Here is a 26,929-nt window from a genome sequence, read left to right on the forward strand (position 1 = left end):
CGCGGTCCTTATAGCGACGAGATTTCCGTTTCCATCACTAGTACTTATTTATTTAGCTACTTTCGCCCTGCTTTTGTCTATAGAAGTAGCTTATAATTGAGGCCTAGCGCTACTATAGCACTTAATAGGCTAGGTGCTAGTTTTTTGACTTACCCTCTTAAGGCTTCTTGCCTTCGGTACCCGTACGATTTACCTGCGTACCGGCAAAGGTAGAGGGTTTGCTGTCGGTGTAGTCTTTTTCTCTATAACCCTTTTTTTCGTAGCGAAAATAGTCTCCTTTAAATGAGTATAACTCGCCCTATCGAGCTCTCTTAGCCGGCGAGGGGTCGTCTTAAGTGTCTTTTATATGCGTCTCTCTTGCGGTATGCGTATATGATTTTTGAGCGGGCCCTTTGCCCTTATCTAACGAGTTAGGTTGCGCCGGTAGGGAGCGAACCTCACGCGTCTCGCGCGTAAACCGACTACGAGTTGTTGATGTTTCTTTTTAGATATTGCTAAAGACTGTCGAGTGAAGGCGAGTAGTAAAAGCCAAAACTTGTGCTCGAGACGTAATTATCTGAAGATCTCGTCGTACGGTGTCACATAGGCGAGCCGACAGCTTATGAAATAGGGTCCACCCCTTTTGTTCATCTTTAGTTAGAACACTAATCTCTTACTCTAGTAACTCTAGTTGATGCACCAAATCTCGTGGCGACTGATCTACGGTTCCTATGAGTGCCGCATGTTTCACTAACGCGTATCCTTTTCGAACATTAGAATCTTTAATAGTGTCCTTACACCATGAGATGAACTCTTCCTATGTAGCGAGAGTTGGTACACCTTCTCTTCTATCGCGACGCCACTCATCTTGGGCGCGACTCTCGAGATAGTTCGCTGCGGTCCGTACGCGTTGCGGCTAGTTAGGTTTAGTTATATAGGAAATTGACTCGAAAATTGTTTGCCAAGTACTATTAAAGTTGTGCATCTGTTGCATTAATTTACTTATAAATTTGATAGGTTTCACGGTGCGAAGCACCTTCTAAAGCTCTTCCCGATCTTTCTCGAACGAATTGCTTAGGGGTCGCTTGCGAGTCGATAGCGATGTACCTACGATAGGTATAAAGATGTCTAGATCTCCCCTAGCCATCTCCTGCTGTATCGCTTTCACCTCGTGCTGTAGGCGCATCAACTTTAGTTGTGCGTTTAGAGCAGTATGTTGTCTTTCTAGATCTTGAATTTATTGTTCTATTGTTGGAAGCTCATGCGGTTCGCGCGCGGCTTCCGTTGGGTCTAACTACGTTCCCCTATCTTCCTCTTCATCTTCATCTTCTTCCTCGTCCTCATCGTGCGACGGGGTTCGCACGCGACTCGGGAGCGGTTCTGTTGAGGATAGAGATATAAGTTGCTCAAGGGGTGGTATTTGGGCTCGGGACGGCCTAGTAGTTGGTTCTCTCGCGGCTCTCTTTGGGGCTATCGTATCGCCTGCGATACGCTAGGTAATCGTCTACTCCGACCGACCTAGAGTAGATGCTTTGAGAATGTTAGGAACGGACCTATATAGATAGGTAGAGTACGACGATTAGGGTAGTTCAATGGGTTATAGATTGTTCCTTGACGTGTGTCTTAACTAAGACTCAAAGCATAGAGAGGAGGGAAGCTCTCCTTATGCGGTGAGCGTGCGGTAAGCCTTCTACTGAACTAGGTTCTCGGGTCTTGGCTTGTTTGTTTGGTTTGGGGGTTGTCTGAATCGACGTTCATGATATTTATAACCAATAGGTCGCCGCGATATCGGCGCTATACTACAATACCTTGCCGATATAAGTGTTTATAGAAATCTCTATGGGATAGGTATTCTCGTCATATTCTAGAGTTAGTGAGATATCCTATAATAATTTCGTAATTTTCCGCTTTTTACTAGCCCTTTTACTAATCACCTCTCTTTACGTAGAGAGTCCTAGTGAGCTTAGGACCTCATTTAACGATTTATTATTATCACTAAGTTCCCATAGTTTTATTTAGTTAGTATATAATAGCGCGACGCGTACCAATTCACCTACACTAAAGTACTATTCTCGTAAAGTAAATATCGCGTTATTCTCCTCTTACTACGCCTCCTTCGCCTTAATACTTAGTCGTATAGGATCCTCCTCCTCCTCCTTATCATATAACGATTCACCACTAGAAAGAGACCCTATAGGCGTTGCGGCGGTAGAAGTAGATCGGGAAGAGGTATAGGTCAATTTAAGTCTTTTTAGTTGGTATTTTAGTGGACCTAGGATTAATCGTATAGGCTTTTTAGCGGTATTTACACGCGTAGGAGCTAATAATAAGGACTTCCTGGCATTATTACGACAGTTATTGATCCTCAACCTATCGATTGAGGTGCTCCTCGCCGCAATACTCGAAAAAGTGGTGATATTGTCACCCAATTCATTTCGCACCTCCTGGAGTCGCCGCGACGGCGTTTTGGTACGAGAAGGACGCGTTTCCATACTAAATAGAGAATTCTCTATCGATTACAAGCAACAACGACTAAATTTGATGAGGATTTGGCCCTGTACGAAGCAATCCTGTCTGCCTACCAAAAATGCCATATGGCGGTGTGATGCGGCGGCTAAACCACGGATATTTGCCTACTCGAAAATCACAATAGACTCGATCGCCCTCCGCCCCAACCATCTTCTGCCACAGCAGCCGTTTTGCGTAAAAAAGCGCCACCAGCTGTTGTCCAGCTTCCCTTGTACTTAATGCAGCAGGATCTATACCGAGTATACGGGCATAAGATCCCCTACGCTTCACGAAATTCTTCAACTGGGCCAGGTACTGGATAGAATCGTCCATCAACGTTGACCGGATCTGGATGCCATTGAGCCCCTCGCCACGATCTTGCAGGCAAGAAGAACCTAAGGTTGTACGCGTGGGATGAACAAATATACGCTTTGTTGGATGCCTGTCTGAACGCGCAATTTCAAATTCACAACCATCCAGATGAAATTCGACAACTTTATCAGACGAAGAGTTGTTAATTTTCATGGCTTAAAACATTGTTGTGATTATCTATGTATGACCCCAGCGTCATGGTTCAAAGAGCAATGAAGACACTCTTCAATTCTGTCCAGTAATCCGTGGCATACTTACTCAGCTCCCTTCCGTCGCCACTCTGCTTCCAGCCACCAAAAGGCAAATCAATCGCCATGGTCGGACTTGTGCAATTGACACCAACGCTCCCGGCTTCCAGCGCCTTAGCCACACGCAGTGCACGCGAGATATCCTTGGTGAAGACCGATGCATACAGACCATACTCGGTGTCGTTGGCGCGGCGGAGCACTTCGTCCTCGTCGGTAAAGGTGTTGATGCACACCACGGGTCCGAAGATTTCTTCTTTCATGACGCTCGAGTCCTCGGGCACGTTTGCCAGGATGGTCGGTTCGATATAGTATCCTTCTCCCTCGGCACCGACACGGTCACCTCCCAGGGCAACGGAGAGTTTCTCGTCCTTGGCCTTCTGCAAGAACGACATCACGCGGTCGAACTGGATCTTGTCGGCTTGAGGCCCACGCTGCGTGCCGGCGACGAGTGGATTGCCAGCCTTGCCCATCTGCGTCATGGCAGTTTTCATGCCCTCGATGAATGCCGGCGCGATCTTCTCGTGCACGTAGACGCGTGAGCTGGCGATGCAGGCCTGCCCTGAGTTGGCGAGGATGGAGAACGCGGACGCCGGGATTGCTTTGGCCAGGTCGGCGTCGTCGAAGACAATGAGTGGGGATTTCCCACCGAGCTCGAGCGTTACGTTCTTGAGGTTCGACTCCGCGGCGGCCTTTTTGATCGCTCGCCCGGCGATCACGGATCCCGTGAATGATATCTTACGGATGTCCATGTGTTTCGCGAGGGCTTCGCCAGTGGGTCGCCCAAAGCCACTGAGGATATTGAGGACGCCTTTGGGCAGGCCGATTTCTTGGGCGAGGCGGCCGACAACAAGGGACGATAAGGGAGACTTCTCAGATGACTTGAGAACGAGAGTGTTTCCGGTGGCCAGGGCGGGTCCCACTTTGTTGATGAGCATGAGGAGAGGGACGTTCCATGGGATAATAGCTGCGCAGACTCCGAACGGTTGTCGGAAGGTTAGGTTGACGGACCCGGCGGTATTAAGCGATGTGTCACCTTGTACGTCTTGAGCCTTGTTGGCGTAGAACCGGAGGATCTGGACGCCGAGACGACCCATGACTATAGGGAAAAGGGGGAGGTGTCAGTACTAATCATCACGGCATCGTTCATGCAGGTAGTGGTCGGATGGGACAAGAGGGCCCGCTGATCTGGCTGGGACAACACTCACAATCACCCACATATGGCTTTCCCATAGTGATAGCCTCGAGATAACCGATCTCGTCGATATTTGCCTCCATGGCATCGGCCAGTTTATTCAAATATCCAGCTCGCTCGGCTGCACTGAGAGCAGCCCATGCTGGGAAAGCGGCCTTTGCGGCCTTGACAGCAACGTCCACATCTTCGACACCAGCTTCATACACTGAAGCGGCAAGCTTCTCGGTGGCGGGATTGTATAGATCGAATTTTTTGCCAGAGATGGATGGTACGAACTCTCCGTTGATGAAGAGTCGATCTTCGATGCGTTCGGGTGCATAGTCTGCCATGCTGGAAAAGGAAATTGATGATTGAGAAGAGTGATTGTTTGGTTATTGAAAGACCTATGCTGTTGATTCAGGGCTGCCAGATCGCTTCTTGGGTCGGAACGTGCATTGCTGAGCACATAACGGTATATATGTATTCCACCACCTGCATATCAGACTCCCTACGATCTGGGAGCATGCATTCATGTCAGCAGAGCTGAAGCCTAATCACTCTTCAGGTAGACATGTCTGTGTCAGATGGGGATCAGGGGCGGAGTTAGCGTCACATCGAACAGCATACTTCGTTCTGTCAGTCACCAGTAGCGGTCGATCGTCTGCAGCGATATCTGCTGGCAAGTGGGTGGTGGCGCGGCAGATGAAATCCCCATGCACTAGCAAAGATGACTTCGCACGCGTAAGTGTTTCTATCCGGGTCATTCCTTCTGGTTCTCCGTATGGGGATTGGTCCGACGAAACGTCTGTTGTCGCTCAGTCTGGTATACTGTTCGATTGCCACTAGCGTCGTGTTATTGAGTGTGTCATGGTAGGCTTTTCCTTCCATTACAGACTTCGAGCGACTGCCTTGAAGGTTCGGGCATTGTCTCTTTCGAACAACAGTTCTTGAGCCGAGTCCTCCTTTGAATGGCCACCGACGTCTGTGGAATAAACCGTAGAGGTGAACCATGAACGTAAGATTGGAGCATGCTAGCACCGACCTGCCGGACACATCAGTGCTGTCTGGTTGCAACTGGTACTCGAAGGGAGCGCGTGTGACGAAGTCGTAGTTACTCGTAGTATGTGAGTGGGCTGCCAAGGTTCATGGTGGTGTGCAAACAAGGGTGCTTGATTCACTCGCTGAACGGGCCCTGTCGTTGGACGACCGACATTGTTCATCAAGCTTTTAAACGGACCTTGTTCATTACAACGGGCCCCGGCTCACAAGCAACGCCCAGCTATATCTTCATCGAGCACGATGGAGCTGAAGAAACCTGCCACCAAGCAATATTGGACATTTCACAGCGCCTGTGTCCAATGCAATAGGGTGGCAAAGTACTGGTGGCGGTGTGAAGGCCCTAAGGTCTCTCATTGCGGAATATGCGTGGAAATTAACTCTCTTGGGAGATATCCATTTACATCTCACAAGTTTTTATTCAAGTGAGACCCGTTCTCGCGTATACGTATAGCAAGCGGGGATCCTATCGTTGCAGCAAATCAATCGGGGTTTCGGGTCAGCTTGAGCTAATAAATTGCAAACCTTTGGATGACATACTCATGCTAACACGTTTCACCTTGTCGATGATTGGCGATACTGATAAATTGTGGTACCTGGAAAGTTGAAGTGTGAGACGAGCAAGTTGCCAACTTGGGCATCAAGCTAATCGTTCAACCCCAATGTAGTAAATGCCGGTCTGTTCTCTTGACCAAGAGCGAGAAATCATTCCGAAGGCCGATACTGGAAACGTGGGGGCAAGAATCGAAGAATGACAACCGTAGCCTTGCAGGGCCATCCCTGAAAAAGCATATTTACCCGTGCTTACTCCAGGTTAAGCCCACTCGATCAGTGTTGACTAACATCATTTACCCGCTAGAGCCGAGTTTGGACAGTGCTGGGCGTCAGAGAGCATGAGACAAGGTTCTACTGACCGTGACAGAAGCAGTGATGATGAGATCAGTCTTGGTTGAATGTCTGTAATGCCACCTAGCTGTGCATGTATGATCCTCTATCATCATCGTGTGAGGGAAGTAGCACCGGTCAATACGAGATAGTGAATCTGGGTAACCTGTAGTCAAACGTGAAAGAGGTTGAGACACCGAGCAAACAGTTACCAATCTTGATCGGGTGTTTGCCACAGAAGAAAAGAAGTGCAGCCACTCTCGTACGGCTGGTCGTGGACCTCGAAACATGCATGCGTCCAGAAAGCCCCCGTTGGCCAAAGTCAAGTTAATTGTACAGGAAGACTGTTCTTCTATATGTCTATAGATGACTCCAAGTTGGTTTCTTTTTCTCTGCAAAGGCTTTCATGCCGATCTTCTGATCCTGACTGCCAAACAGGCTGTGGAATATCCGCCTTTCATACTCGACGCCCTCACGGACTCCGAGGTCTTGAGACTTGTTGACGACCTCCTTGGCAGCGATCACGGCTACCCGAGAGTAGCTGGCAATTTTGGCTGCTGTGTCGAGAGCTCCTTCGAGAACCTCTTTATTGCCTCCCTCGAACGCTTTTGCCGCAAGGCCATGTTTCTCGGCCTCCTCACCGGAAAGATTGTTACCTGTGAGGATGAGCTCCATGGCCTTGGACTTACCCAGGGCAGCGGTCAATCTCTGAGAACCACCGGCGCCGGGTATGGTGCCAAGTTTGATCTCGGGCTGACCAAAGTTGGCCGTCTTTGTGCAGTAAAGGATGTCACACATCATGGCCAGCTCGCAACCACCTCCTAAAGCATGACCTGAGACGGCTGCAATGACGGGCTTGCGGAGGGTTGTTATGTAGGACCACGGAGCAATAAAGTTATTCACGTAGGCCTCGGAAAAGGTCAATGGCGCCATTTCTTTAATGTCGGCACCGGCTGCAAACGAATTAGCATTCTCTGTAGGTGTTGTGATCCTGAGATCGTACCAGCAAATGCCTTGTCACTTCCAGTCAGCACAATGGCGCCGATTTCCTTGTCATCTTCATAGTCTTTGAGTGCCTTGTTCAATTCGACAAAAAGTTCACTGGACAGGGCATTTAGGGCTTTGGGTCGGTTGAGGGTAACTGCAGGCACAGAAGCACACTGAGGTCAGCGCAATCTTGGGGGGTTTATTATCTGCGAAGAGACTTACTCAAGCCCACGCCCGGTCTAGGGTTCGAGACCAAGATGTTTGTATAGCTGCTTTCTGTTGATTGATGACGGACCACCTGAAGAGCCGATCGTGGGGCAGACATGGTAGCGCGAGACGACACGCTGAGGGCAGGACGAGAGAAGAGACGTAGCAGCGACATGGCGGGATGAGATATAGTGTTGACAGATAAATAGGTCGCTTAAGACCTTTCACGCAGTTGTCTTTCACATAACTTTGTGTTGGTGGTTGGCAACAATGCTTCAATTGGAGCTCGCAATCCAAACACCGTGAACAACCGCTTACTTTGATCCTCGGTCCCGGTTGTCTTTCCGTCCGTCATTCGCTTACAACTCGGCTTTCAACAATGGATCATCAGTTCTTCCGGACCTGCCGGACCGACCGGAGCGGATGTACTATCGACCGGGCCAAGAGATCACGTGCGTTCTGTCTGGGCGTTCTCACGTGAACCATCCCTCGAGAGGCGCAGTTCAAGATGCGCATCGAAGCATCCACACGGCACAAAAACGATGGACATCAGTTATTATCCGCAACATTATTATTGTTGAGGCACAGCATCCTGGGCCATATGTGCACGTGGCTGGTATCTTTCTCCTCGAATCAAATCCATCCTCATTATTTCACCCGCCACCCAGACTCGGAAGGGAAATTTGTCTGGCCTGCGCCCAAAAAGCAAGACGTGGCTTCAACAATTCTGTTTGCCATCTCGTCGGTGCCACTGCTCAACAACGACTGTCGACTTTGTCCATCTCTAACGCCGTCGCTACTCCCCGATTAATACCACATTGATCGGACATCTGTTGCTCGCAGACCTCAGTTCCTTGCGCATGCGCAGACCTTACATTTCGACCACACTTCCCCTAAACCACGCCGCAATGGACGGACCCGAGCCTGAATCTACCCCCTTCGATGCTATTACCACTCAGAGCAATCGATTGGCACGCGTATGTTGACTCGATTCATTGCAGCATGACTAGACGCGACTTGGCTAACTTCCTCCCCCAGCAATATCAAGCCTATCTCGATAAATCCACCCCTTATACACCCTATCGTTGGATCGCGACCGGCACACTGCTCCTTCTCTTCTTCCTGCGCATAGTATTTGCCCAGGGCTGGTACATCGTCGCCTACTGCCTCGGAATATACCTGCTCAATCTCTTCCTCGCTTTTCTGCAACCCAAGTTCGACCCTAGCTTAACCCAGGATGAAGGATTGGAAGATGGCGAGTCTGCTCTACCCACCAAGCAGGACGATGAATTTCGCCCCTTCATCAGAAGACTACCCGAGTTCAAGTTCTGGCACTCGGCGACACGGGCCATCACCATCAGCTTTGTATGCAGTTGGTTCGAGATTTTCAACCTGCCCGTGTTCTGGCCCGTTCTGGTCATGTACTGGCTGATTCTGTTTTCCTTGACGAGTAAGACATACTCCTGGCAGCCTTTTTTGATGAGGCTCGCTAACCCATTTTGCAGTGAGACGGCAAATTCAGCACATGATCAAATATCGATACGTTCCTTTCTCAATCGGTAAGGCAAAGTACAGCGCCAACAAGTCGTAGCCAGTCCACTACTCGTTTGTTTCATTTATGGTTCTCAAGGAACAAGGAGGAACTTGGTTTGGACGACGTATGAAGTTCCCAGGACGAGTCCACGAATTCAAGTATTTGGAGCGAGCAGCTATGCTGAATCACAACCTCTGGAATTGACTCCCCGAGTTCTCTCCAAGGTGGGTTGGATTGATGTATTTGTAATGAATAGAGTTGGAGTTTAGAATGCATGTTATTATGCACTGATATGTTTCCGCTTTTTCCCAGCGACTTCTTTGTCAACGAGCTCGAACCTCCTGTTAGGTGATGGCGGCCTCCAATTCGAATCTCCTCTACCAATTATGTTTCTCAGCAACATGGCTACCAGAATCCGACCTTCAGATTTTTCACAGACAGCATTCCTTGAGGGAACATCTCTACATCCTCAGCCTGCAAATATATGTCCCAGAAATTGAACTGGGCATTTCCCCGTTGCTTTTGATATGACCAATCATCATCGTCCTAACCAAGCATCAGTTGTTGTTAATTGGTACTCCATTCCTTGGCGTTTCTCACAACGACTCATCTCGAAAAGTCGAACTCGCTAGGACATGAAGGCGACAAGTCTTCCGGGGCACCACCTCGATCAAATACAAAACACTGTCGCGCTTACACTGTGCAAACAAGGGTTGAAGTGAACGAATCAGGCAAGTGAGTGGCCAAAATGTTCGAAGTCATATTCGAGGTCTATCCCCGCTCGGAGAATTGGGAGCTCTACCTCTCTACTGCGGGAGGATTGCGGCCCCTGTTGGAGTCTCAGAAAGGGTTCATCGAGAATGTGCGGTACAAAAGCTTGACACGTCCTGGTTGGGTGCTCTCATTATCCGACTGGGACAATGAGAAAGCGCTGATTCGATGGCGAACCCAAATGAAGCACCACCATGCTCAAAAAGCCGGGAGACATGAGATCCTGGAAGATTATCATCTTCGTGTGGGTCAGGTCACTTCCGACACGAAGCTGCAGAGCTCAAGCGGTGTTCAGAATTCCACGAAGCAAGAAAGATTTGACGAAACCGAGGTAGGTGAGGCTAAAACTGTTAGCCTCATAAACGCGACCTTTAAAACTCCTGAGGGCCAGGGCAGAATTTCTGCCTATGAGGTGGTAGAAGCACTAGGCATCCACACGACGAGCTGCAAAGGTTTAGTGGCGTGGGATGTCTTCGAAGCCATCTTGACACCTGGAGACATGTTGATTCTTTGCTCTTGGATTGATGAGAAGACCGCCACCGAGTCCTTGCAGGGGGTTTCGGATGGGCAGCGGATGCGTCAAATTCGTATCATTCGAGACTACGGCATGTTCGATCGAAGGGAAGCTCCCCAGTATTACCCGGACGTCTCCGAGAAATGATCAGAATGAGTTGGCCAACTGTGGCACGACTAGGCCTCCCTCGCCCACTGATGAGAATTCAGCAATTGATATTGTACCACGTGAAATGGGATACACGAAGTCTGTCAGAGCTTTCTGAACGCTGCGAGATTTTTATTGACGATCGGAGGCCACCGGTTAGATGGCAGATGGTAGATAGCTTCGAAAAAGCCTGTTCTCCTGCTGGGTTCTCCACTGGCCATCTGACTTCCTAGTCTAGATATCTTGTTCGAGCCTGCGCAACCGAGCCACGCATGACAGGTATGGCATATCTTCGCACACGCGAACAATCCATGGCACTGTGAACCCACCTGTGATCAGATACCAGGCCTGGCCTCAGGGTTGATATCGACCTACCAGGTAACCCTTAACCTTGAGTCCACCGTGGTAGTTCTTGATCTGTTAAGACAGCCGAGCATGGATCCTGGCTCTGGAATGCATTCGATTGTTGGGCAAAGGCTACGCTTGCCGTTGCAAGTTTTTGGGCTACAATTGAAAATAGATTCTGTTAATCCATCACAACGAAAGCCCAAGATCATGCCGATGAATGTGAATCAAACCGGCATCCTCCAGAACGCTAACCTTCGTCTCTGCATAGCACAACCCTTTGGTGCAGTAGCATATGCCCCGATATCGGTCGAGAATAGATCTGCAGCCCTCGAGTCGAACCCAATGACACACAATTTGTCTTTCCTGGCCCAAGTGCTACTTTGCTCGTATTGCAGACGTGGGAGAACTCATCACTGCAAGAAAATGGCAACATTCGCAGAGCTCATAGGCCTAGACTTTGTGGCGCTCATTGAGGTGAATGCGAGATCGGATGGGAAAAATTTCTCACAATCGATGCAGAGCACGAAATACAGCATCAGACTACTGTATGTAAGGACCGGACAAAGGATCCGCAGTAAAGCTTATCAGATGGATAAGATAAGATCAACTAATCAGATCTAATCATCTTGTGGCTCGAGCGTGTTTTGGTTACTCATGATTTGTTCTTTCGCCAATAGATGGTTGCTTTCATCCCACAACTACTGGGAACTTACCGCGTTACACAAACTCAACGTCAGAAGTGTAAAGTGGACTGACCTAATCCAATGTCGAGCTACAATGTCCTCACATAGGGTTTCTCATCCTCGTGAAACTCAGCATCACTAACACCCATCCGCTCTCTCACTGGCGTTGACAAGACCAAACTCTCTTCCCATTCTTAGCTTCGCAGCAAGCGGGATGCCAAAGGATGTCTCTAGATATACCCTGGCTTGGGCGGAACCGTGGATCAAGGCTAGACAACTACTGGGTCATGGCATTCTACTCAACATAGTAGGGCAGAGCTTTGCGTTCCTTGGCTCTGGACAAGCATGCTTGGTGAGCTTGAATGGCCCTGGCAAGCTTGTTCTGCAGGACATCATCTGTTCGTATCACACCTTTCTTGCAGGCGCTCGCGCTCCCAGCGTATGGAGCAATTCCCATATCATCAGTAAACTCAGAACGGGTCAACATGTATGGGTTTCCACAAGAAAGGATGAACTACCGTTTGGGTCAACGGAAGCGGACCTCTCAACCTAAGGCTCTTAGGCCGCAACATCTCTCTATGGTATCCACATTTGCTAACAAGTTACCCTTGCCGTGCTGGTCTGATCTGATCGTCCTCGCTCATTTGTGCTATCATGGATCACGAAGCTCTGGTGCCGAGCCATACAAAATTTTCTTTGTTCTCATCCTAGGCAAATCGGGTATCCGTGTCCGGCGATATCCTACAAGGACGAACCCTTTGTCCTCGGAATACTAAATCTGATTTTCCCTCCCAGGTTCTACAAGGTATATCATTCGCCTGGATGCTCTTTCATTTGTTTGGTAGAGGTCTGTATTCAAGCTCTGGCCCCTCCCACTTCCTCTCATGATGAAGGTGACATTTCCCCTCCTTCTATGCTCACTGTTCTTGAGATGGGCGATAGCAGAGAGCCCAGACATCAACTGTATCGATGGTATCCGGACAGCCATCGCCGGGATTTCGTTCGATGGGACTGATCCTGAAGACTATTGGGGAAATATCTGCACCAACAACCTGAGTGTAACGTCGATGTGGGCGTCTACAAAGGTGTACTGTACTGACCGTGAGCGTGTCGCTGGTGAAGAGATGCTCTCGGGGTACTGCACAGAATATGGATTTGTCACCCTCACTCCATACAACGATATACTGCCCATTCTTACCGATCAATATATCAACACCCTACCACTTGTGGAATTTGATGATGTCGGCGCCGCCGTTATATGGAACCACTCTGTCCTCCTGTCCAAAGAGCTGTTTACAGCTTCGAAAAGAACAGTTGTATGTCATCCTGCGGCGATGCTGAAATATGTAGCCTAATCAACCCACAGAGCGTCTTTACACTAAGTTATCTGCTTGATTCGAGATACGGGTAAGTTTGGCGACCGCAATCAAGCATGAAGAAGGCCGGGCACCTACTGATTATTTGAGCAGATGGGGAGTATACGGATTCTGGGGAATTCTGCTCGTAGTGGGCATGGCCAATCGATTTATATCTCACATCTTCACTTCACGACGGGTGTCGACTCCAGTTGATGTTGAAGGTCATGAAGCGTCACCCATTTCGAAGTCATCCTCCGGACCTTTCGCCTCTGTCTACCACTGGTTACAAACCAACTTGATTGTTCCAGCTGCATTTGGAACCCACCACCAACGCCTCTACTACTGGTGCACTATACCCACCCGTATGGAGACCTTGGTGGTGGCAGCATTCTGGGTTCTCAACGTGATCCTATGTGCTGTGACATATGATATTTTCTGGCCCAACCTCTAGTAAGTCCCCGCGTTCATGCAGTTCCACTTAGGTGAGCTCACCTCAAACCTAGCTACACGAATGCGTCACAGTATTGGCGCTATATTGCGGACCGGACTGGCATAATCAGCTATGCCAATCTACCGATTCTATGGATGTTTTCAGGCAGGAACAACATCTTCCTCTGGCTCACTGGGTGGAGTTTTTCGACCTTCAATATCTTCCATCGCCACGTTGCACGAATCGCTACCGTCCAAGCCATTATCCACTCGATCTGTTATTCGGCTCTTGAGGCCGATTGTGAGTCAGACTGCTAGTCCGTCGAGTATCAGAAGCTAATGTGCCCCTAATGAAGATTACGCTGAATCCTGGAAAGAGCAATACTGGTACATGGGCGCCTTGGTAAGTAGCTGAAAGCTTGCTGCCATCGTCTACTTTGACTCATTCTTAAAAGGCAACCATTACCATGAGTCTATTACTGGTTTTCTCATCGGTGTGGCTCAGGAAACGCTTCTACGAACTCTTCCTTCTGATCCACATTGCTTTATCAATAGTCACCATCATTGGGCTGTTCTAGTAAGTATTCCCTCAGTGCTCAACTAGTTAAGCAGTCTCGGCATCTAACTGACTTCACACCCAGCCACACCAAGATTTTCGATGGAGAATACGATCCATACCTATGGCCACTTGTGGCTATCTGGGTATTCGACCGTGTCGCCCGTTTCGTTCGTCTTGCCTATTGCAATCTTCATCTGAAGTTATCCGACAGAGTAATCGGGACGAAAACGCACGCCCATTATGACCAGGCATCCAACCTAATACGATTGGAAGTAACCCCAGGGACGAAAATCCTGGAAGCAAGAGCAGGTCAACACTACTATTTATACCAACCCCTGAAGTGGAAGGGTTGGGAGAACCATCCGTTCACTCTCGCTGGGTGGAAAAGCAGTGATCATCCTGCCTATAGCACAAATCCAGCTCTACCGCAAGACGTGTCGTCCTCTACCTCATATGATCTCAAGAAAGGAAAAGACAAGGAGATCCAGGTTGCAGCGATGGACACACCAAGTTCATCAAGTGGACCTTCCTCTGAAGATGCATCCATTGCATCTATCCATGGGCAGCCTGCCACAGAACAACAACTCATTCATAAATCCACAACATCGTCCAAAGATACACTGTTGTTCTTCGTCCGTCCATACAGCAGCTGGACTCTGCGCTTGCGAGACCAATGCATTAAATCGCCCTCATCAACAGTGGAAACTCATGTCCTCCTCGAAGGACCTTATGGCGAGCATAGCCCGGTGCATAGCTATGAAAATGTAGTGTTCATTGTAGGTGGCAGCGGCATCAGCGGTGCTATCCCTTACCTCCAAGAATTCGTGCTAGCAACGAATTTATACCAAAGTCAAACACCCTCAGACGGAGAAACAATTGAGGAGCGCAAAACCCACACTCGCACCAAGCGTATCTTGCTTATCTGGGCAACCAAGCAATCCGCCATGGTCCGCTCCCTTTGTGACACAGAGCTTAAGCCATTCCTCAACCACGCAGGCATCGAAACACATTTCTACGTCACGTCTCGACGTGAGTCTGTTGCAACCATCGAGCGAGATAACACAGAGAAGCACCATGGGCTAGACAGTGGTGTCAGTCCAGACATCGCGTACGGTCGACCTGATATTCGAGGAAAGGTGCTCGGCTTCATTAAGGATGTTGATTCTGCGGGTAAGGCAGGTGGACGAGTTGCGATTCTCACGTGTGGCCCGGCCGGGATGGCGGACGAGGCGAGAGCGGCGGTCCATACGGCGATGAAGCAAGGTAGAAGAGGGGTGGGATATTTCGAGGAGGCCTTTGGGTAAGTTGATCGTGCGAAACACTCTTTTGTGGTTGATCACTAACTTGGGACGTGTAGGTGGTGATCATCAGTTGGCATTCTGTTGCTGCTTCTTATCGGGGCTTGCGATCTACCGAGCACTCAACAATGGCCCTTGTAAGATTTCGCACCTAGAACTGTTTCGTCGCTAGCAAAGGCAGGCTGCAGCTCAACTAGTTGGTCGAAGCCGTGAAGTACATCAAGAATACCTTGACGACGATACGATCATTGCTGTTGTCCAGACGCTGGCAATTTTGAATGTATGCCGAACGCCATGGCCTTGTATCCAGGTAGAATTGCTACGGTGAAAGGTTATCTTGTAAATGCTGCTGCGAATCAACCTATAAGCAATCTTATTTCCAATTGATTCAGTGATCGCTTACAACACCGATATCACACTATGACTCGCTCCCTCATCCAACATGCTTTCATGGGTATCAATCACTGCTCACAGAAATCAAAATCTTCCCCTTTGCCCTGCCCGTCTTCAACCTCTCGAATGCTGCCGGGGCCTGCTCAAAAGAAAACTCCTGATCAATGACTGCACGGACCTTTCCTGCAACCATCCACTCCGCAACATGGTTCAAGTCCTGTGTGCTCGCCTTGGTGAAGAACCCCGAGTACTTTCGCTGCCCGCCACCCAGAAACTTGGGCAGGAATTTGATTTTCAGCAAATTTATCGTGCTGGTGAAAGAAATCCAACCGCCAACCATGATGTATTCAGCTTCTGGCTTGGTGAACCTATGAGACATCCAGTACAGCTTGGGATCCTCGCCGACGTTATCGACCAGATGATCGAGTTTGACGTCCTTTGCAGCGAGTGTGTCGATCACGTTCTGCTTCCGATAGTCAATGACTTCATCAGCACCTAGGCTCTTGCAAAGTTCGACATTCGGCGTGGAACACGACGTGATGACATAGCAGCCGACTGCCTTTGCAACCTGGATTCCAAAGATTCCAGTCCCGCCCGAGCCGCCATTGATGAAGATCCTATCACCGCTTTTCACCTTTGGAACAATAGTTTGATAGGCCGTCAAAGCTGCAACGGGCACACAAGCCGCATTCTTGGGCTCAATTCCTTCAGGTATTGCGACAACATGATCATGCTGACAGAGAGCATACTCGGAGAGTCCGCCTCCAGCGATGGGGCTTTTGCCCGAAACCCCAAACACAAGTTGTCCTGGTTTCAAAGATGAACCGCGCGCTGGTGTAACGATCCTGCCTGCCACGTCAGAACAAGGAGTGGCGAATTTTGGGCGTAGAAATCGACCAACGAATGGGATGGAGGCCGGCTTGTAGTCGATGGGATTCAGGGCTGTAGCAATGATTTTCACTAAGTGTTGGTCTTGCGCGGGCGTTGGGGTCTGTACGAATGGGTTGAGTTTGAGGTTTTTCTCGAGCCCGCCACTTGTGCTGGTGTATTGCCAGGCCTTGTGTGTCGATGGTGCTTGGTTCGCCATTGTCTCGAAATCAAAGTAGGAAACTAACAAATTATTATTTTTGCCTTAGGCGTGGTTATGAGAGAAAGAGGAATGTCGAGAAGCGCCCAGGCAGTCCAGCCCTTTATCTGTCGTTCGGTCCATCATCTGCTCAGTAGACGAGGTCAAGTTTCGTATGGTGGCTTGTTCAACCACACGCAAGCGACTGGGGGCGTAGGGTGAAGAGCATCAATCAAGTTTAGGTAGGTTTGATGTCTAGGTCAAGCATGGATGGCATGCTTAGTTATCAATGTCCCCTGGTCAATTACTTCCATAGCGGAGGATCTTTGCTCCAGTATCCGCCCACAATCTGATTTGATGCCTGGAGGTGGTTCGCTCTCAGGGCCCAAGAGCCGCTCGGGCCCTACTTTGTCGGGCTTTCAATTCTATGCTCTCCGCGTTTGCAGGGCTTATGACGAGGGCTTGACGGCCGAGGGGGGCACGTACTGTACACCTACCTATCCGGGCCCAAAGAGAGCATTAATCCGCGACAAAGTCGGCCACAGTCTGCAGCAAAACGGCCGTAGTATGGTTTCTTGCAAATAGTCGACCACGTCATTACGTTGAATGGTACCTCGTCATGGGTGAGAAGATTGATATCGCCGCTATCCATTTCAGATTAAGTGGCTCTCGAAAGACGATTGTTCGTGACAAGCGTGCGAGGTGCTCGCATGCTATGCTTGAGTAGGTCATCATCTAAGCTTAAACATCATTGATCTGAGTTCAAAGGTGTAACCCATAGTCCCATGTCCGGCCACCGCCAAGGGCCGCACGGCCACCTCAAGCCCAGGGGCCTCCTCTGTCGTCAAGCATGCAAAGCTAGTTAGAAGGCAGTGAAGTATCATTTTTTGTACTTCTGTTAACAAGGCTGGATTGGAGGAGTTGAACCGTCTCATTTCACCGTGTTCCATGGGTTTCCCCATGCGAATATTTGCTTGCTAGTTTGACTTGGTGTGATTCCGCCCACTGTCACCTCGCATGACTTCGGACTGAAGCCGCTATCTTCCCCACCTCAGCGTCTTTCATGCCCGATCGGTCGCTGAAATGTTGGACTTCCACTCCGAGAACCTGTTAACTACGCGCAGAAATTTTTCCTCTCGCCATGGAAATCGGTGCATTGAGATAAGATGTCCGGAGGTATGTCACCGGCATTACTGCTGCTATCCCTCTCATCCTCATTATGGTAGGATGGACAACCAGATGTGTCTGAAGACTTTGAGATCGAAGAATCTGCCATCGTCGAGTGGGCAAACGCCAGCTTAACAAAAGATATACCAAGACACTCATTGCGACTACTCATCGGGGCACCCGAAAACCACGAAAGCGATGCGGAAATCCTACCGCTGCCATTTTCTTCATCTACGTACAACGCGATCTGCCAATCATGGCACCTTCCGTCTGAGCTCCTCCGTATGGCTATGAGTACTTTGCCGTTGGCTGTTGCCTTTGACGCTGCCGATGTAGATGGCAGCCCACTTAAGGGTCTCATGTTGAGGGTTGGCAGATCACGAGATTGGAATTTCTGTCTGGGGTTGGTGCATTGTCCTTCTAAGGGGATTACCTGTGGCATCCTCACTGGCATGCAGCACGACGAAATCGAAAAGCTACTATGGTGCTTACGTGAGTCCCGCATTCATATACGTGATCCCTTGCTATTGCCAGTTTTCTTAATCGAACTGAGGGTTCATTTCTTCGCGCTCTTGTTGGAGAAGAGAGCACTTGGTATTGAAGGCATCGAGCATTCGACTGGTATGCGTCATGGTTTTAGCACCGATCCCCGGAAGCTTGCTCTACTTGACCATGATCGCAAATTAAAAGCCAAGATGCTGGATTTCGACCCAATCACTCAAAAGCTTACGGGAGTGACAGGAACCTTGAGCTTCTGTGACATGACTTTCAGCTCCAGCAAGAGAGCACTGGAGGTCATAATCAAGATGAGAGCAGCAATTGGAGCCGGAAACCAAGCCTCTACAGCAGGAACGGGAGATCCATGCATGACTGGTGCTCTAAGCAGGAGAATCGACTACCTCAGTGAACTGATCGAGGGTTCACAAGCCTATGGAACTGTGCTCTCAGCTAGGACCAAAGCACAAGTACAAACGGTGTACTCTATGATAGGCCAAAGAGACAATCGGGTCAACATCGAAACCGCCGCGGCATCTCGTGAAATTGCAGAAGATTCGCGACGAGTGGCAGTTCTCACCAGGAAAGACAGCCTCGACATGCGAATCATAGCCGGTGTGACTCTTATATTCCTCCCAGGAACATTCATGGCAACAATGTTCGGCTCCGGCTTTTTCAGATTTTTGCCAGAAAATTCGACGCAGCTGGTGTCGGAATGGATCTGGTTATACTGGACTTTAACGATTACCATCACAGCAATAGTGCTTCTATCATGGGTTTACCTATCCAAACGGCACAGCCGCATATTTTTTGAGATTGAACGTGAACGTTCGCTGTTGTCGTTTTCTCGTGTCGGAGACGAGGGATTGATCAAACGGGATCAGATAACGCTAAAAGCTGAACGTTCGCGTTCATCATAATGTCCCAAACCCTGTGCCGAGGATGACGAGAACTGGACCAGTCTGCAGGAGGTGTTCTCCAACAATTGATCATCTCATCCAACCCCGCAAGATGGGGTGGTACGTTGGTCGGCCGTTTTCAAGACTTGCAATGTCTTCATTCATTCTTCATCGATCCTCTTTTGCGACTTCTGCTCAAGAATTTAAACATCTTGGACGTTGAGCTAATTCCGGAACTTTGGAACGGGTCGTATTTGGCTTTCCAGATCTGGCTACCAGTTTGAGCATATTTCTCCATCTAAGTCATGGCCAGAGAGGTGTGGACCACGAATTTCAAACCTATACCAAAATGGACACATATCCAAGAAACATCGCATGACCGTAAGAGATGATTGTTCTCCCACTCGACAACAAGTTGTAACTCTAACATTAATCTTACAAGTCGACTGGGCCGATCTAGTGACGTTAGATCTTGGCACCTTCGATGACCCCGGAGGTAAAGAGAAGTTGGCGGTTCAACTCTCTGATGCTGTCAATAAAATCGGTTGGTTGTGATCAAGGAGAGCAATTGGGCTTACCAATGCCTATTTCCGACGTCAATATGCTCACAAAGTTCTAGGGTTTTTCTATGTCACCAACTTCGGCCTGTCACAAGAACAGGTTGATCGACAGTTCAGTCTATGCAAGCAAGTATTTGAGCTTTCGACTGAAGAGAAGATGAAATACCGTGCCGATCTTGAAAATGGAGGGTACAACGGCTACAAACCGTTCGGGATACGAGACATTAAGCCAGGGATCAAGGATAACACCGAGATCTACAACGTTCCCAAGTTCATCCCTGATTACGACCGTGAACATCCGCAGCTCATCAAGGATCACTGGGATGAGATCGAGCATTTCGCCCGTCACATCCATTCGCAGATAGTGGGCAAGTTATTAGTTTTATTTGCGATCGTCCTGGAATTGACGGAAGATTATTTTCTGAAGAACCACCGGTACGACAAGAAGAGTGACGATCATCTCCGATGGATGAAATACCATAAGCGAACCCCGGAACAGAATGACGCATTGGACAATGTATGGGTCAAGGGACATACCGACTTTGGGAGCCTGACGCTTTTATTCCGGTACATGAGCCCTCCCTTATTAATGAATGTTAAACGGCTAATGAGGAGTCTCCGCCAGCCAACCTGTAGCAGCTCTCCAAGTACGCACACCCGAGGGAAAATGGAAGTACGTGAAGCCCTACGACGGCAGTATCACGGTCAATATTGCGGATGCCCTGCAATTCCTGACGAACGGGTTCCTGAAAAGCAGTATTCACCGTGTGGTCGCGCCGCCACCAGATCAAGCAAACATCGATCGCCACGGGGTGCTTTACTTTGTCCGCCCGGAGGATGATTTGGAGCTCCTGCCTGTCAAGAGCGCGGTGCTGCAGAAGCTGGGTTATGATCGTTCACTGGATCAATCTACTGTTGGTTTGACAGCCGGGGAGTGGGTGAAAGCGCGGGTGGCGAAGAATGTAAGTAGGGCTGCTGCTGACGATGAGTCGATTGCGAAGGGCCTTAAAGCTAAGTACTATGACTGAGTGGGAAAGTAATCCCTTCATTGGTTGGTATTCTCTAGCATGACGAAGATCGAAGCCGTCAGGAGAGGAAGATGAGAGCGGGGCTTTCCCCAATTGCAGAAGGAATTTCAGCAGCTGATATCATTTCAAGATGACTTTATCATATATGACACGCTCTTGTAACTGTGTATATAACGGACCAACCCGAATGTGCTTACCCATTGAATCTGTGGATCTGTCGAAACTCTCCACTTATGAAGTGCGGAAGTTCAACGGGCCGGCCTTGATTCTGAGTTTCTTGCCGAACAATTGGAGGGCGACGATTAGGAAGAACGCAAACCCACAGATGGCCGCCTGAATGCCGAAACTCGTCTTAGTTCCCTGTGCCTGAGCCCAGGTGACCTGGAAATAGGATATAATGAAGCCACCTGTTGTACGGCAGAAGTTGATCCAAGATGAAACCTCCCCGGAAGCTTCGGGGTAACTGTCGAGGTTATATGCATTGAGGCCGACAGTGGTGATCATGATGCCAAAGACGTACAGACCCCAGAAAAGTGATGTCACCATATAGTGGTATCCCTCTTCGAGGGCAAAGCCGAGTCCAACGAGACCGGCCAGCATGAATGGGGTGGACACCCACATGGCCCGCAGGCGGACTTCGGGCTCAAAATGCCCTCCATGAGTCTTGATATAATTTGTGGCAATGAAGTCATGCAGCCAATGGCCCACAACTTCACCGAGAAGAGCACCAACGATGGGAGTGAAGTAAAAGAACCCGATCTGCTTAGGACCAAAGTTGTACAGTGGTGTAAGGAATATGGCCAGTGTGGTGTTAATGCCGACCACCCATGCAAAGGTCAAGAGGTAATAAAAGCATGAAATGAAGACCGTGGGCTTGAGGGCCACCCAGACTGGTCGCATCAGAGCTTGGCCCAGCGTGTTTCGCAGTTTGCGCGAGCGCCATTGGGATATTCCTAGAAGTTGAGAAAAATGTGATCCTCTCGGTGGCTGGTCGGTCTGGGCAATGCGACGATCATAGTACGTCTCCTTCACGAAGAGAACCACTAGCACCAAGCACAGAGCAGTCTGGAGTATATGTGTTAGTTTCGTCAGGAGTAATTATCGTGTGGATGTTCTTGACCTACCTCGGCAACATAAACCCAAAATGGAATCTGCCATGACTGTGTGCTGATAATAAATGCAGCAAACAAGGGTCCAAAATATGGCGACAGGATGATGAAGGAGCTCCAGATATTGATCTTTCTTGCTCTCTCGTGGAAATAAAACATATCAAAGATAAACATCAGACCACCGCCCTGTGCGACAGTGCTGAAGAAACCATTCAAGATACGCGCCGCCATAAAAGACTCGAAGGATTGTGCAGCGGCACACCAGATTGCAGTGGCGGTCGCAAGTATGAGGAAGTAGAACAGGACCGGAAGGCGACCGAAGTAGGCGGACAATGCGACCACAACCACACCACCAGCTCCAAGCATGAATACATTGCCAACTTGACTGTGGTTGACGTGGTCTGGGGTCATGTTCCAGATGGCAGCTTGGGGCAAAAGTGTGACGGCCCCAGTTGCGCTTCCGTAATCTGGCAGAAATGCAGTCATGGAGATGATGATCAGAATGAGGTGCTTCTTGAACCTGCTCCAGTTCAATGGGTCATTGGGATCGGAGGATGGCTGTGGTAGGAGGATGGTGTGGCCATCTGGGGCACGCTTCAGGTTGGCATACTCTGGGTCGCTTCCGTCGATGATGTAGCCGTCTGCGTTTCTGAACTCGTGCAAGTTTGTCGCATCCTCCGTCTTGGAGACATCGCCCTGCTCTTTGTCTTCCAACATGGCTGGCTGGTTATGACGACAATACTGCCTATGTGATTGTACCAATGATATTTTGGCCCGTGGATAGCTTGGTAATTTAGCGCTGGATTGAAGAATACGTGAACTGCCAGCCCAGGGTCACAAGATGGGGAGGAACACCATGGTACTTATGCATGATCGTCCATGACAGCTCCACGTAGACTCCACCACGTCGACATTTGGCTTTGTGGGGGACTTCCTTAATCTTGAACGACATGGAAGCTTTCCGGTATGCGATGAGACAAAGACCACATCCAGAGTCTCGGGAAATACCCCCATCCACGTTGACAGGCGACCCCAACCTTTGGGGCCCCGGACAGGTTCGTCCATATTTGGGCAACGGGTGAATGGAGCTCACGAGTCGATTACACCAATTGAGGAGTGACCCTGTGATCTTAAGTAGAGAGAAGGAAGTCAAGGCTCCACCAGGCCTTGCAACATTGGAGGACGTGATCGTCAGTGGATGCTGTGAGGTGTCGGTGATTAATCGATATTATGAAGCACGGCTGGCCTGTGGAGAGTTTTGTTCAAGCTTTTTGACGACAAACCTTGGCCATCTGGTATTGAGGGATGCGCACATTGAAGAGGCCATAGATTAGATGGTGAACTCCCTTGGCCCTTGAATGCGAAATATCAGTAGGCAGTCAGTCTCGACCGGTGCATCGGATACCAGGTCCGTTCCAGACTGACTGCAAGTACGAGTAAGCTCTGGAAGTCATGACGATGTTGCGGCGATCATCTGTTAAGCGAGACCAGAAACTGTGGCCGGGGTGTCAGGACTCAGGAGTATCCGTACCTGAGGACGGCCGAGGATGACTGCTGATTCTCGAGCGTCTGTGCATCATCCGATTGATTTCTTGCTTCCGAAGCATCATGGCTTATGCTCATGTTTTGTCAGGATTTACCAACCTGGAATCTTATGCATGGAATGAGAATGGTCGTTCGGGGACTGCTTTGGGTCATATTTTGTTCTCTACTCAAAAAGAGTCTTTCCTGCTCCTCCTTGGTAGTATTTGTATACATGGACTTACTGTAGGTAGGTCAGGTACATAAGGTACCTCAGCCCTGAAGGGACTTTCCCGATAATGCTAAACTCTTTGTTCTTGACGCTGTGGTCCCTCGCTTATTGAGGCACACCGCGATCACTTCCCTTTGTCTTACAATTTGATTATCGATGCGCGGAAAATTGTGTCATACGAGTAGATTGTCATGGGATTCGGGAGCTATAGTAGCTCGTTCGCATAACTGGGTTATATTGCACAGATGCCATGGTATCTTTACCAGATCCCAGGCTGGTCCACTGGATGTTTGCAGCTTACAAAACCCGCTCATGAGTGTCCATTGTAAATGCATCTATCAAGCATCAGCAATTCAAGCTTTAACAGACCATTCCACTTCCAAGGCACAACAGAAGAGGCTATTGATGAATATGTAGAGCTTTCCGCGCCTCCAGAGCCCACACGGGACGAACTTGATGACTTGTGTGGCAGCGGCTATGATACCCACTAGAACAAAATAAAAACCGAGGGAGACCCATTGTGCTGAACGTTGTGTACAATGAGTTCACCCAGTCGTTGATGGGACGATACTAAATACCAAGATCTTAAAGCATTTCAAATACTTCTGCGCCTTGGATCAGCCTCAACATTCCAAGTGCCTCTGTTATTAGTACTAGTCGAGAGGTGCCTTTCCGACTCGAGCGCTATCGACTCCTTCTTGGACCTCTCTGAGTAAGTGAGGCCTAACACTGGGGAGGATGAGTGTAGCAGGGTCATTGTTATTGTCGTGATTCGTGATCAATCGCAATCTTTATGTCCTGCGATGCACTAGTTCGGCTAACACCTACGAGTGGTATTGGGGTCTACGTACGAGGCGCAATTTCTCCCACACTCGGAGTACTCGGGACTGGCAATATCGAATATGAGGGACTCAGAACTTCCCTATGCATTTTGTTTTACCCCGCCTAGTCCAAGACTTTCCCACATCACAGGATTTGCTTGGTACTTTATTCCAAGTTGCACATCTCAACCTCGGAATTAGAATAATCCTGATGATCGAGTGGGTCGGCAAGCTGACTTTATGCACCCTCCTCCCTCCCTCCTGTACATGACATCTTGAAGCTGACTGTAATCCTGGTCAATTCTTTCCGGGCTTCCGCTCGGATGCTTCAGCTTTCGCCTGTGAGTCCGAGTCTGCGACAAGACCTTCAAATACGAAACATTGTCTGTCGCTAAAGCGACTCAGCCTCAACTGCGTTTCCAAATCACCCCTCCACACCCTCCACACCCCTCGGGTCCTCGACTCACACCTTCCAGTACGAGTTGTTCGTGGCCAGACCGAGTACTCCAATCGCGTATTGCTCCCTACTCCGTCCTGCCTGTTGCGTACTCGCCTCGCAGCGATTTCTTCAACCGGGTTTCCCACTTGGTCCGAGGCTGCGCAAGTCTGTCTTCTTGCCTATCGGGTCATGATAGTCACCATATACTATATCGCATTATAAGATTCTTCTCACCTCTCCCTGTCTCCTCTCCATATCCGTTGTCCAGGCGCCCACCCGACCAAGTCTGACGGGAATCTGATAAAGAGACAGTTCTACAGCCAGAGGATTGTCGGCGAGACATCGGTTTGAATCATGATGGACCACCTCAGTACTAGATGGTTGCTCGCTGTCTCAATATGGTTGTCTTTGTCATTGCAGATCACCGCTCAGACAATTGCACCATCCAACGGAACTCAAGACCTCTACCCATCAGCCACCTCGCCCCGTTTCATCCTGAATGGTACTCAACTGGGGAATCTCCCAGTCGTGCGGCTCGCACCACTGGGCCACTATGCCGAGATTTCACACAACGCCTTTGAACAAATCCATGTCGAGGGACAAATTGTCAATGTGGACCCCAGCAATGCCAATGAGATGCCCGAAGCCAATCAATTCACATATCTCCCTTGCGACCCAGAGGCGTATACGGGAAATCTTGGTCCCACCGATGTGTTCCGGATTGTCATCAACTCACCCCGAACCAACATCATCATCCTCTACAGTGTCACAAGTGATCATTGCGTGGCGACCGACCTGAACAACCTCCCCACAATTGGTGGCATTCTGACCACCACCGACACCATGCTGGCAAAGAGCCTGGCTGATCTCCACCTCACTCAAAACAGTCCAGGTTCCGCAACCATTCTTCCCGATCTGAACTCCTATACCAACTCGTCACGAAACAGCGGTTGGAATGGAAATGGCACTCTTGGCCAGTCGCCCACTACAGCCGTTGCCATGATCATCCTCTACGCCATCACCGGCATCATCACCGCTCTCTTTGTTGTCATCATCATCACCGGGTCCATCCGAGCCCACCGCCACCCCGAGCGTTATGGTCCGAGAAACATCCTTGGACGAGGTCGTCAAAGTCGTGCCAAGGGCATTGCGCGCGCCATGCTGGAGACCCTTCCAATCGTCAAATTCGGCGACCATCAAGACTTGCCCAAGAAGTCCGTTGACGGCACCGACATAGAAATGAACGCTCCTGGCGAAGGTGCCAACGCCACCCCGTCCACCCCGGCGAATCTAGACCAAATCCCCACCACCGATGTAGTCACAGGTGCAGGCGCAGTTGCAGCAGCAGACAAAAGCATCGAGGCGGCCACTGGCAAGTCCGACGATGGCACCGACGCTCCACCAACTGTAACGCCGGCCAACAATCCCGACGGCACCGACGCCGAAGGCCATCTCGGCTGCTCCATCTGCACCGAGGACTTCCACAAAGGTGAGGAACTGCGCGTACTACCCTGCAACCACAAATTCCACCCGGACTGCGTGGACCCGTGGCTTCTGAACGTCAGCGGGACGTGTCCACTGTGTCGAATCGACTTGAGACCACCAACCGCCGACGGCGCTGAAGGGACAATATCGCGACGCGGCTCTTCAGCGGCAGGAGGCCCGGATGGCCAGCTACCTCCGCCGCCCCTGACGGAGGGCGTGGCCGCACCACCGAACCAGACAGGTAGCAGCCGCAGAGACACTGTATTCAACCTGCGACATCTTGCATCTGGAACACGAGACGAGCGCATCGCCGCCCTCCGACGGATGCGGCAGGAAAGACTGGGATCCAGCTCGCAGGGACCGTCTGAAGCCGAACGACACGGTTTGACCAGCAGATTCCGAGAGCGATTCAGAATACGCACCGAGAGGAGAGACGCCGTCGCACCTGGAGATCCACTCCGCCGACGGTCCGGTGCCAACATCCCGTCTACATTCTTCGGATGAAGTCGATCAACGTTGGGTGGTGGCGCTGTTGTATCATAGAGACCTGCATCTCACCGCGGCATGCATGGATATATGTATATGAGATCTCATCCCACTTATTTGTGGAAGGGAAACGACGGACGAGTATGAATTATGGGATAGCACGGAGTTTTGGAA

At 49.8% G+C, this 26,929-nt stretch overlaps 10 protein-coding genes across 10 annotated transcripts; 6 read left to right on the forward strand and 4 right to left on the reverse strand.

Moving 5' to 3' along the window:
- Positions 1-3,061: 3,061 nt before the first annotated feature.
- Positions 3,062-4,628, reverse strand: LTR84_010513 (uncharacterized protein; the record flags this gene model as incomplete). Its single annotated transcript, XM_064854049.1, has 2 exons — positions 3,062-4,203; positions 4,313-4,628. 2 exons carry the CDS (start codon positions 4,626-4,628, stop codon positions 3,062-3,064), a joined length of 1,458 nt encoding a protein of 485 aa, XP_064700392.1.
- Positions 4,629-6,579: 1,951 nt separating this feature from the next.
- Positions 6,580-7,588, reverse strand: ECHS1 (putative enoyl-CoA hydratase, mitochondrial; the record flags this gene model as incomplete). Its single annotated transcript, XM_064854050.1, has 3 exons — positions 6,580-7,172; positions 7,223-7,360; positions 7,429-7,588. 3 exons carry the CDS (start codon positions 7,586-7,588, stop codon positions 6,580-6,582), a joined length of 891 nt encoding a protein of 296 aa, XP_064700393.1.
- Positions 7,589-8,321: 733 nt separating this feature from the next.
- On the forward strand, positions 8,322-9,004 carry RER1 (retention in endoplasmic reticulum protein 1; the record flags this gene model as incomplete). The annotated part of the gene is made up of 3 exons (XM_064854051.1): positions 8,322-8,390; positions 8,452-8,863; positions 8,919-9,004. The coding sequence occupies 3 exons, from the start codon at positions 8,322-8,324 to the stop codon at positions 9,002-9,004; spliced, it is 567 nt and encodes a 188-aa protein (XP_064700394.1).
- Positions 9,005-9,695: 691 nt separating this feature from the next.
- Positions 9,696-10,379, forward strand: LTR84_010516 (uncharacterized protein; the record flags this gene model as incomplete). The annotated part of the gene is made up of 1 exon (XM_064854052.1): positions 9,696-10,379. The coding sequence occupies one exon, from the start codon at positions 9,696-9,698 to the stop codon at positions 10,377-10,379; it is 684 nt and encodes a 227-aa protein (XP_064700395.1).
- Positions 10,380-12,297: 1,918 nt separating this feature from the next.
- On the forward strand, positions 12,298-15,060 carry LTR84_010517 (uncharacterized protein; the record flags this gene model as incomplete). The annotated part of the gene is made up of 7 exons (XM_064854053.1): positions 12,298-12,726; positions 12,777-12,817; positions 12,880-13,218; positions 13,272-13,498; positions 13,554-13,600; positions 13,653-13,774; positions 13,839-15,060. 7 exons carry the CDS (start codon positions 12,298-12,300, stop codon positions 15,058-15,060), a joined length of 2,427 nt encoding a protein of 808 aa, XP_064700396.1.
- Positions 15,061-15,511: 451 nt separating this feature from the next.
- Positions 15,512-16,534, reverse strand: LTR84_010518 (uncharacterized protein; the record flags this gene model as incomplete). The annotated part of the gene is made up of 1 exon (XM_064854054.1): positions 15,512-16,534. The coding sequence occupies one exon, from the start codon at positions 16,532-16,534 to the stop codon at positions 15,512-15,514; it is 1,023 nt and encodes a 340-aa protein (XP_064700397.1).
- A 1,145-nt stretch (positions 16,535-17,679) lies between these two features.
- Positions 17,680-19,095, forward strand: LTR84_010519 (uncharacterized protein; the record flags this gene model as incomplete). Its single annotated transcript, XM_064854055.1, has 2 exons — positions 17,680-17,689; positions 17,753-19,095. 2 exons carry the CDS (start codon positions 17,680-17,682, stop codon positions 19,093-19,095), a joined length of 1,353 nt encoding a protein of 450 aa, XP_064700398.1.
- Positions 19,096-19,379: 284 nt separating this feature from the next.
- Positions 19,380-20,662, forward strand: LTR84_010520 (uncharacterized protein; the record flags this gene model as incomplete). The annotated part of the gene is made up of 4 exons (XM_064854056.1): positions 19,380-19,455; positions 19,517-19,618; positions 19,694-20,201; positions 20,260-20,662. The coding sequence occupies 4 exons, from the start codon at positions 19,380-19,382 to the stop codon at positions 20,660-20,662; spliced, it is 1,089 nt and encodes a 362-aa protein (XP_064700399.1).
- Positions 20,663-20,893: 231 nt separating this feature from the next.
- On the reverse strand, positions 20,894-22,488 carry LTR84_010521 (uncharacterized protein; the record flags this gene model as incomplete). Its single annotated transcript, XM_064854057.1, has 2 exons — positions 20,894-21,727; positions 21,787-22,488. The coding sequence occupies 2 exons, from the start codon at positions 22,486-22,488 to the stop codon at positions 20,894-20,896; spliced, it is 1,536 nt and encodes a 511-aa protein (XP_064700400.1).
- A 2,653-nt stretch (positions 22,489-25,141) lies between these two features.
- On the forward strand, positions 25,142-26,773 carry LTR84_010522 (uncharacterized protein; the record flags this gene model as incomplete). The annotated part of the gene is made up of 1 exon (XM_064854058.1): positions 25,142-26,773. One exon carries the CDS (start codon positions 25,142-25,144, stop codon positions 26,771-26,773), a length of 1,632 nt encoding a protein of 543 aa, XP_064700401.1.
- Between the last annotated feature and the right edge of the window lie 156 nt (positions 26,774-26,929).

The sequence above is a fragment of the Exophiala bonariae genome, assembly GCF_035927105.1.
Source record: "Exophiala bonariae strain CCFEE 5792 chromosome Unknown scaffold_44, whole genome shotgun sequence".
NCBI lineage: Eukaryota > Fungi > Ascomycota > Eurotiomycetes > Chaetothyriales > Herpotrichiellaceae > Exophiala > Exophiala bonariae.